Source organism: Corythoichthys intestinalis, chromosome 10, assembly GCF_030265065.1.
Source record: "Corythoichthys intestinalis isolate RoL2023-P3 chromosome 10, ASM3026506v1, whole genome shotgun sequence".
Classification (NCBI taxonomy): domain Eukaryota; kingdom Metazoa; phylum Chordata; class Actinopteri; order Syngnathiformes; family Syngnathidae; genus Corythoichthys; species Corythoichthys intestinalis.
This window is the reverse complement of record NC_080404.1, coordinates 38,197,066-38,207,676: the sequence shown is the minus strand read 5'-3', so window position 1 is coordinate 38,207,676 and position 10,611 is coordinate 38,197,066. Positions and strand designations below refer to the sequence as shown.

The 10,611-nt window shown below is 42.8% G+C and overlaps 1 protein-coding gene across 2 annotated transcripts in view; it reads right to left on the bottom strand.

Annotated features, from left to right (window-relative positions):
* Positions 1-1,902: 1,902 nt before the first annotated feature.
* Positions 1,903-10,611, bottom strand: part of LOC130922937 (uncharacterized) — a 63,132-nt gene continuing 54,423 nt past the window's right edge. The window contains exons 1-2 of one of the 2 annotated variants that reach the window (XM_057848221.1): positions 3,399-7,213; positions 1,903-2,324 (exon numbers count right to left, since the gene is read on the bottom strand). In XM_057848221.1, coding sequence (XP_057704204.1) covers positions 2,202-2,324; positions 3,399-4,865 — 1,590 coding nt within the window. In that variant the 5' untranslated portion in view covers positions 4,866-7,213 and the 3' untranslated portion in view covers positions 1,903-2,201. Of the gene's footprint in view, positions 7,214-10,611 lie in introns of those variants that run through there. The other variant, XM_057848220.1, reaches the window with a different exon arrangement.

Here is a 10,611-nt window from a genome sequence, read left to right as displayed (position 1 = left end):
TTTTGAAATTTTGAAAAATGCGTAAGTAACCCCCCTTACAAAAAAGTCAAAAATTGACTTTTATCAAAAGTCAACTTTTTGGGCATAATTGGGCTCTTCCGAGAGTCCTGACATGTTTTTAGAACGTTTCCCGGCGCTCCTTGGCCCAAAAGTGTTTTTTGACCGTTTTTGAAATTTTGAAAAATGCGTAAGTACCCCCCCTTACAAAAAAGTCAAAAATGGACTTTTCTCAAAAGTCAACTGTTTTGGCCTATTTGGGCTGTGCCGAGAGTCCTGACGTGTTTTTAGAACGTTTCCCGGCGCTCCTTGGCACAAACATTTTTTTTTACCGTTTTTGAAATTTTGAAAAATGCGTAAGTACCCCCCCTTACAAAAAAGTCAAAAATTGACTTTTCTCAAAAGTCAACTTTTTGGGCATATTTGGGCTCTGCCGAGAGTCCTGACATGTTTTTAGAACGTTTCCCAGCGCTCCTTTGCCCAAAAGTGATTTTTGACTGTTTTTGAAATTTTGAAAAATGCGTAAGTAACCCCCCTTACAAAAAAGTCAAAAATTGACTTTTATCAAAAGTCAACTTTTTGGGCATAATTGGGCTCTTCCGAGAGTCCTGACATGTTTTTAGAACGTTTCCCGGCGCTCCTTGGCCCAAAAGTGTTTTTTGACCGTTTTTGAAATTTTGAAAAATGCGTAAGTACCCCCCCTTACAAAAAAAGTCAAAAATGGACTTTTCTCAAAAGTCAACTGTTTTGGCCTATTTGGGCTGTGCCGAGAGTCCTGACGTGTTTTTAGAACGTTTCCCGGCGCTCCTTGGCACAAACATTTTTTTTTACCGTTTTTGAAATTTTGAAAAATGCGTAAGTACCCCCCCTTACAAAAAAGTCAACTGTTTTGGGCTGTGCCGAGAGTCCTGATGTGTTTTTAGAACGTTTCCTGGCGCTCCTTGGCCCAAAAGTGTTTTTTGACCGTTTTTGAAATTTTGAAAAATGCGTAAGTACCCCCCCTTACAAAAAAGTCAACTTTTTGGGCATATTTGGCCTCTGCCGAGAGTCCTGACATGTTTTTAGAACGTTTCCCGGCGCTCCTTGGCCCAAAAGTGTTTTTTGACCGTTTTTGAAAAATGCGTAAGTACCCCCCCCCCCCTTACAAAAAAGTCAAAAATTGACTTTTCTCAAAAGTCAACTGTTTTGGCCTATTTGGGCTGTGCCGAGAGTCCTGACATGTTTTTAGAACGTTTCCCGGCGCTCCTTGGCACAAACATTTTTTTTTACAGTTTTTGAAATTTTGAAAAATGCGTAAGTACCCCCCCCTCCCTTACAAAAAAGTCAAAAATTGACTTTTATCAAAAGTCAACTTTTTGGGCATATTTGGGCTCTGCCGAGAGTCCTGACATGTTTTTAGAACGTTTCTAAGCGCTCCTTGGCCCAAAAGTGATTTTTTACCGTTTTTGACATTTTGAAAAATGCGTAAGTACCCCCCCCTTACAAAAAAGTCAAAAATGGACTTTTCTCAAAAGTCAACTGTTTTGGCCTATTTGGGCTCTGCCGAGAGTCCTGACATGTTTTTAGAACGTTTCCCGGTGTTACGCCCCGGTCTAGGGGTTTCAGGACGCAACATTGGGTGTGCTCCTCCCGTCAAACCCTCACCCAGAAAAGCCAGTGAAAACGAAAAAAAGTCAAGAGCAGTTTCTTTATTTGGCTCAGAGGGAGACAGTCGCCAAAATAACAAACAAAACAATCTATGAAAACCCTGTCTTCCCTAACAAAACTAAAAAGGTCAAATTAAAGACATTTCCTTTACCTACCTCCTTGCAACAAAAACAGGAGAAAACTGCAAAACAAAAAGGCATCTCCCTCCTACATTACTGCTCAACTATTTACAATATGTACAAAGATTATTCAAACAGGAATCACTGCTGAACCGAACACACAAACTGGCGTTTCTGAATGCTGGTCTGGCTGACGAGGAGGACGAGTGCTGGTGGCAGGCTTCTTAAATAGGCCAGGAAGTCCACACCTTGGCCAATGAGGGGTCACCAATCAGGAGTGGTTGAATCAGCAGCACCTGCACCTAATTCATTCAATTAGCCACCAAACTCACGCACACACACAGTGGAAAAAGCAGTAAAAAGAACAATTGACCCACAGGGTCATAACACCCCACCACCTAAAAATCGGACATTTACCCCCCAGTGTAAATGTGCGATTCAGAGTGCTCGGGATAATGCATCAGCCAGTACATTTTCATTTCCTTTTTTATGATGAACCTCGATGTTGAAATCCTGCAGTAACAAGGACCAGCGCATCAGACGTTGGTTGCTATTCTGCATCTGAGTCAAAAACACGAGTGGGTTATGGTCAGTGAATACAAGAGTGGGCACAGAGCTTGACCCGATGTACACCTCAAAATGTTGTAAAGCCAGTAACAAGGCCAGAGCCTCCTTTTCTATAGTGCTGTAGTGTAACTGGTGTTTATTAAACTTTTTCGAAAAGTAACAAACTGGGTGATTAACATTACGGTCGTCTTCCTGCAGGAGGACGGCACCTGCACCAAGTGCGCTGGCGTCGACCTCTACTTTAAAGGGGCGAGCGAAGTTCGGGGCTGAGAGCACAGGCGCACTACAGAGGAGGACTTTAGTGGCTTCAAACGCGAGCTGACAGTTATCGGACCAACGAAAAGGGGATTTGGTGCTGGTCAGACTAGTCAGTGGAGCAACAACGTCAGCGAAATTTTTACAGAATGCCCGGTAATACCCAGCCATCCCCAAAAAACGCCTGAGGTCACGGCGGTTTTGGGGTGCTGGAAAATCAATGATGGCCTGAACCTTTGCCAGTACAGGGCAAACCTGGCCCTGACCGACCTTTTTCCCCAGATAGGTAATGGTTGCTTTACCGAATTCACATTTTGCTAAATTTAATGTCAGAGAGGCAGCACATAAACGATCAAATATTTCACCAAGAGTTTTCATATGTTCAGGCCATGTTTGAGAATAGGCAACTATGTCGTCTAGATAGACCTCACAATTACGAACGCTACCTAAAACAATATTCATCAGCCGTTGGAAAGTAGCTGGTGCATTTCGAAGTCCGAATGGCATGACTGTGTACTGTAAAAAATGATCAGGGGTGACAAAGGCACTTATTTCCGAAGCACGTTTTGTTAGCGGGACCTGCCAATAGCCTTTGAGAAGGTCTAATTTGGTCACAAATTTAGCAGAGCCTAGCCTATCAACACAGTCATCCATTCGAGGTAATGGGAACGAGTCAGGTTTAGTGATGGCATTAACTTTGCGGTAATCGGTACAGAAACGTGATGTCTGATCAGGTTTTGGTACGAGCAGCGAAGGGGAGCTCCAAGCGCTACAGCTTGGGACGGCGAACCCATGATCAAGAAGATACCTTACTTCTTTCTCCATCATGGCACGTTTTGTCGGATTCACACGATAGGCATGCTGTTTGATTGGCTTATGATCCTCCACATCAATGTCATGTTCCAAGACCTTTGTCTGGGAGGGGATGTCTTGAAACAAGCGCGAATATCTGTGGATGAGATTACATATGTCAGAGCGAGCAGGGCTTGAAAGGTGCGCTAAGTATACCTCCAGATTCATCAAGACCTCAGAGTTTTGAAGGCGTGCACAGGATGTGGAGCTGTGTTTTTCATTCAGCCCATCAACACTAGGATGGTACGGTGGCTGTGCAGCAGACAAAGCAGTAATAGGGGCAGCGGTACTCTTATCACGGTCGATATATGGTTTTAACATGTTGATGTGACATACACGAGTCTTTTTCCTGCGATCAGGGGTCTGAAGTACATAATCTGTTTCACTAAGTTTTCGGTCTATAACATACAGGCCAGAGAATTTTGAACGCAACGCAGCACCCACGATGGGCAACAACACAAGAACCTGGTCACCAGGCTGAAAAGTTCGCACTACGGCCTTTTTGTCATAACGGATTTTCATGTTGCTTTGGGCAACCTTCATTGAATTACGGGCCAAATCGCATGCATGATGCAGTCTTTCTCGGAAAGAGCTAACATAGTCTAACATGTTTTGTTCAGGGTTTGAGTTATCAGAAAGCCACTTTTCACGAAGTAAGCGCAATGGTCCACGTACAGTGTGGCCAAAAACTAAATCGGCTGGACTAAAGCCAAGGGATTCTTGAGGAGTTTCTCGAATGGCGAATAGCAGCAAAGGTAGACCTTCATCCCATTCTCTGTTTGACTCAGTACAGAATTTACAAAGCATACTTTTAAGTGTTTGGTGAAACCTTTCTAATGCACCCTGACTCTCGGGATGGTAGGCACTGGAAGCATGATGTTTAATATTGAGCTCTGACATGACTTGAGCAAAGACTTTAGACATGAAATTTGACCCTTGGTCACTTTGAATGCTTTTCGGAAGGCCGAATGTAGAAAAGAACTTTACCAGTGCTTTTACAATGGCGCGGGTTTTCAGAGAGCGCAAGGGGATAGCCTCAGGGAAGCGAGTAGAAGCACACATGATAGTTAAAATATAAATGTTACCTGATTTGGTTCGTGGAAGGGGACCAACACAGTCTACAATAACATGCGAGAAGGGTTCACCAACAACAGGAATTGGCCTAAGGGGTGCAGCAGAAACTACTTGGTTAGGTTTACCAGACACTTGACAAGTATGACAGGATTGACAATATTTCACAACATCAGATTTTAGTCCTGGCCAGAAAAAAAAACGGAGGATGCGGTTATAGGTTTTTCTAACACCTAAATGGCCAGACATACAATGATCATGGGCCAAACACAGAACTTGGGTACGAAAAGGTTTTGGGACGACAATTTGGCACACAGAGTCGTGCGTAAAACCTGAACTAGGCGACCAGAGGCGCATTAGGACCCCATTTTCAAGGTGGTAAGAAACTTATTTTAGGCTTTTGGGATTCTTGATCAAGGCAAAACAATGAGACAAACTACTGTCGCCATTTTGGGCTGCGATTAGCTGATCTTTGTCTACTGATAGTGTCAGATCATCATTAACAGAATGAGACTTAATAGGAACTACTTTTTTACGGGTTGGGAGTGTCTTTGTTGGATTGTTAGAGCACAAAAATGTGTCACTAAGATCCACCAAGTCACCCATTTTTCGTGCCTGAGCACGAGTCACAGCACACACAGGAAATAAAGGTAGATCTGCCCCCACCTGATCAGGAACATGTCTTTCAGAACACGGATTTTCGATTACCTCGGGAGAAGGGTAGACTTTCCCACCGGCCAAATCATTCCCGAGTATCAAATCAACTCCATCGATCGGGAGCTGGGGTCTAACTGCAATTTTTACTTTGCCTGTTACAAAACAAGATGTCAAATACAGAAAATGCAAAGGTGCACGCACTTCACTCAGTTTTACACCCAACATTAAAATATCTGAGCCAGAATAAGACTCAGGTGAAAAAGGGAGAACATCCCCACGAATAATCGATTGCTTTGCCCCAGTATCCCGCAGAATAGTGATAGCGACCGGCTTTGTGTTTTCCAATGTTACTGAACCTTTTGAGACGAATGGTTGAAAATCTGCGTCAACCTGGTGTTTTGGTGTTGCTAGATTCACGCTAGCAGCAGATTTTCTGGTCTGAACTGATGCTATTGAGGATGGTGGTTTGGCGCTTTTAGATTCTTTTCTTTTCAAGATGGGGCAGGAGCCAATCAGGTGTCCTCGCTCATGGCAGTAAAAACATTCACGGGTTTCTGTAACTGAAGAAACGGTGACAGGGTTACGGCGATAGGTTTTAGGGGATCGAGGTTTGTCAATGGTAGCTGAATCACGACGGGTTATTGGTGAGGACACATGTTTGTGTGTCAATGCGAACTCATCTGCCAGTACCGCGGCGTCAGTAAGGCAGGTGGTTTTCTGTTCATTTAAATAAACGACTATTCTCTCAGGAAGACAATTTTTAAATTCTTCCATCAATATTAACTCACGTAAATTGTCGAAATTCTTAATCTTGCTAGCTTGGCACCATCTGTCGAACAAAGTAGTTTTCTCCCTCGCGAACTCTACATAGGTTTGGGTGGCAGTTTTTCCACATTTTCTAAATTTTTGCCTATATGCCTCTGGCACTAACTCATACGCGCGAAGGACGGTGGCTTTCACAACATCGTAATTTAGGCCGTCTTCTAAAGACAGCGAGGTGCACACTTCCTGGGCTTTTCCAACTAATCTACATTGAAGCAATAAGGGCCACACTTTTTTTGGCCAATTCAATGTAGCTGCAACACGTTCGAACACATTAAAGTACGAGTCCACTTCAGACTCTCTGAAAGGTGGAACTAATGCGATGTGCCGGCTAACATCAAACCCTTCATGAGGCATACCTGTGAGCGGTGACTGTGGGGTCGAGGGGCTGGCTGTGGGAGCCGCACCCCGCTCTAGCTCCAGAGCTTTCACCCGAAGATGCATGGCTTCCACCTCCAACTCCTTGTGTCTCACCTCAACCTCTTTTATGCGAAGCGTTATCCTCAGCTCCTCGGCCGACATAGCAGCCTGACTTGGGGAGGTACGGAGTGGGGGAACACCAGGCACAGCACCTGGCCCCTCTGTCGGGGCTGGCTCACCAAACAAACCCCTGTCTTTTAACACATTGAACAGGAGCTCACGTAGTTCAGGTTTCCTGATGTTAGGAGGCACAATCACCTCAAAAGCGTGTGCAATTAAAACAAGATCGTCCTTTCTACATTTCTCAAGTACCTGTACGGTCGGATTGATAACAAAATCCTCTACATTAAATTCCATAGTCGCCACCACCAAAAAGAAAAAACTGCCAACCAAAAGCAGCCAACGAGGCAGAAAACAACCAAAGACACTCACCAGGAAAGGCGACGAACGACGATAAAAAAAGCAACGGACGAGCCCCCAAATCATGTTACGCCCCGGTCTAGGGGTTTCAGGACGCAACATTGGGTGTGCTCCTCCCGTCAAACCCTCACCCAGAAAAGCCAGTGAAAACAAAAAAAAGTCAAGAGCAGTTTCTTTATTTGGCTCAGAGGGAGACAGTCGCCAAAATAACAAACAAAACAATCTATGAAAACCCTGTCTTCCCTAACAAAACTAAAAAGGTCAAATTAAAGACATTTCCTTTACCTACCTCCTTGCAACAAAAACAGGAGAAAACTGTGCAAAACAAAAAGGCATCTCCCTCCTACATTACTGCTCAACTATTTACAATATGTACAAAGATTATTCGAACAGAAATCACTGCTGAACCGAACACACAAACTGGCGTTTCTGAATGCTGGTCTGGCTGACGAGGAGGACGAGTGCTGGTGGCAGGCTTCTTAAATAGGCCAGGAAGTCCACACCTTGGCCAATGAGGGGTCACCAATCAGGAGTGGTTGAATCAGCAGCACCTGCACCTAATTCATTCAATTAGCCACCAAACTCACGCACACACACAGTGGAAAAAGCAGTAAAAAGAACAATTGACCCACAGGGTCATAACACCCGGCGCTCCTTGGCACAAACGTTTTTTTTGACCGTTTTTGAAATTTTGAAAAATGCGTAAGTACCCCCCCTTACAAAAAAGTCAAAAATTGACTTTTCTCAAAAGTCAACTTTTTGGCCTATTTGGGCTGTGCCGAGAGTCCTGACATGTTTTTAGAACGTTTCCCGGCGCTCCTTGGCACAAACATTTTTTTTTACCGTTTTTGAAATTTTGAAAAATGCGTAAGTACCCCCCCTTACAAAAAAAGTCAAAAATGGACTTTTCTCAAAAGTCAACTGTTTTGGCCTATTTGGGCTGTGCCGAGAGTCCTGATGTGTTTTTAGAACGTTTCCCGGCGCTCCTTGGCCCAAAAGTGTTTTTTGACCGTTTTTGAAATTTTGAAAAATGCGTAAGTACCCCCCCCCCCCCTTACAAAAAAGTCAAAAATTGACTTTTCTCAAAAGTCAACTTTTTGGGCATATTTGGGCTCTGCCGAGAGTCCTGACATGTTTTTAGAACGTTTCCCAGCGCTCCTTGGCCCAAAAGTGATTTTTGACCGTTTTTGAAATTTTGAAAAATGCGTAAGTACCCCCCCTTACAAAAAAGTCAAAAATTGACTTTTATCAAAAGTCAACTTTTTGGGCATATTTGGGCTCTGCCGAGAGTCCTGACATGTTTTTACAACGTTTCTAAGCGCTCCTTGGCCCAAAAGTGATTTTTGACCGTTTTTGAAATTTTGAAAAATGCGTAAGTACCCCCCCTTACAAAAAAGTCAAAAATGGACTTTTCTCAAAAGTCAACTTTTTTGGCATATTTGGGCTCTGCCGAGAGTCCTGACATGTTTTTAGAACGTTTCCCGGCGCTCCTTGGCACAAACGTTTTTTTTGACCGTTTTTGAAATTTTGAAAAATGCGTAAGTACCCCCCCTTACAAAAAAGTCAAAAATTGACTTTTCTCAAAAGTCAACTTTATTTGCATATTTGGGCTCTGCCGAGAGTCCTGACATGTTTTTAGAACGTTTCCCAGCGCTCCTTTGCCCAAAAGTGATTTTTGACCGTTTTTGAAATTTTGAAAAATGCGTAAGTACCCCCCCTTACAAAAAAGTCAAAAATTGACTTTTATCAAAAGTCAACTTTTTGGGCATATTTGGGCTCCGCCGAGAGTCCTGACATGTTTTTAGAACATTTCTAAGCGCTCCTTGGCCCAAAAGTGATTTTTGACCGTTTTTGAAATTTTGAAAAATGCGTAAGTACCCCCCGTTACAAAAAAGTCAAAAATGGACTTTTCTCAAATGTCAACTGTTTTGGCCTATTTGGGCTGTGCCGAGAGTCCTGATGTGTTTTTAGAACGTTTCCCGGCGCTCCTTGGCCCAAAAGTGTTTTTTGACCGTTTTTGAAATTTTGAAAAATGCGTAAGTACCCCCCCCCCCCCCCTTACAAAAAAGTCAAAAATTGACTTTTCTCAAAAGTCAACTTTTTGGGCATATTTGGGCTCTGCCGAGAGTCCTGACATGTTTTTAGAACGTTTCCCAGCGCTCCTTGGCCCAAAAGTGATTTTTGACCGTTTTTGAAATTTTGAAAAATGCGTAAGTACCCCCCCTTACAAAAAAGTCAAAAATGGACTTTTCTCAAAAGTCAACTTTTTTGGCATATTTGGGCTCTGCCGAGAGTCCTGACATGTTTTTAGAACGTTTCCCGGCGCTCCTTGGCACAAACGTTTTTTTTGACCGTTTTTGAAATTTTGAAAAATGCGTAAGTACCCCCCCTTACAAAAAAGTCAAAAATTGACTTTTCTCAAAAGTCAACTTTATTTGCATATTTGGGCTCTGCCGAGAGTCCTGACATGTTTTTAGAACGTTTCCCAGCGCTCCTTTGCCCAAAAGTGATTTTTGACCGTTTTTGAAATTTTGAAAAATGCGTAAGTACCCCCCCTTACAAAAAAGTCAAAAATTGACTTTTATCAAAAGTCAACTTTTTGGGCATATTTGGGCTCCGCCGAGAGTCCTGACATGTTTTTAGAACATTTCTAAGCGCTCCTTGGCCCAAAAGTGATTTTTGACCGTTTTTGAAATTTTGAAAAATGCGTAAGTACCCCCCGTTACAAAAAAGTCAAAAATGGACTTTTCTCAAATGTCAACTGTTTTGGCCTATTTGGGCTGTGCCGAGAGTCCTGATGTGTTTTTAGAACGTTTCCCGGCGCTCCTTGGCCCAAAAGTGTTTTTTGACCGTTTTTGAAATTTTGAAAAATGCGTAAGTACCCCCCCCCCCCCCCTTACAAAAAAGTCAAAAATTGACTTTTCTCAAAAGTCAACTTTTTGGGCATATTTGGGCTCTGCCGAGAGTCCTGACATGTTTTTAGAACGTTTCCCAGCGCTCCTTGGCCCAAAAGTGATTTTTGACCGTTTTTGAAATTTTGAAAAATGCGTAAGTACCCCCCCTTACAAAAAAGTCAAAAATTGACTTTTATCAAAAGTCAACTTTTTGGGCATATTTGGGCTCTGCCGAGAGTCCTGACATGTTTTTACAACGTTTCTAAGCGCTCCTTGGCCCAAAAGTGATTTTTGACCGTTTTTGAAATTTTGAAAAATGCGTAAGTACCCCCCCTTACAAAAAAGTCAAAAATGGACTTTTCTCAAAAGTCAACTTTTTTGGCATATTTGGGCTCTGCCGAGAGTCCTGACATGTTTTTAGAACGTTTCCCGGCGCTCCTTGGCACAAACATTTTTTTTGACCGTTTTTGAAATTTTGAAAAATGCGTAAGTACCCCCCCTTACAAAAAAGTCAAAAATTGACTTTTCTCAAAAGTCAACTTTATTTGCATATTTGGGCTCTGCCGAGAGTCCTGACATGTTTTTAGAACGTTTCCCAGCGCTCCTTTGCCCAAAAGTGATTTTTGACCGTTTTTGAAATTTTGAAAAATGCGTAAGTACCCCCCCTTACAAAAAAGTCAAAAATTGACTTTTATCAAAAGTCAACTTTTTGGGCATATTTGGGCTCCGCCGAGAGTCCTGACATGTTTTTAGAACATTTCTAAGCGCTCCTTGGCCCAAAAGTGATTTTTGACCGTTTTTGAAATTTTGAAAAATGCGTAAGTACCCCCCGTTACAAAAAAGTCAAAAATGGACTTTTCTCAAATGTCAACTTTTTGGGCATAATTGGG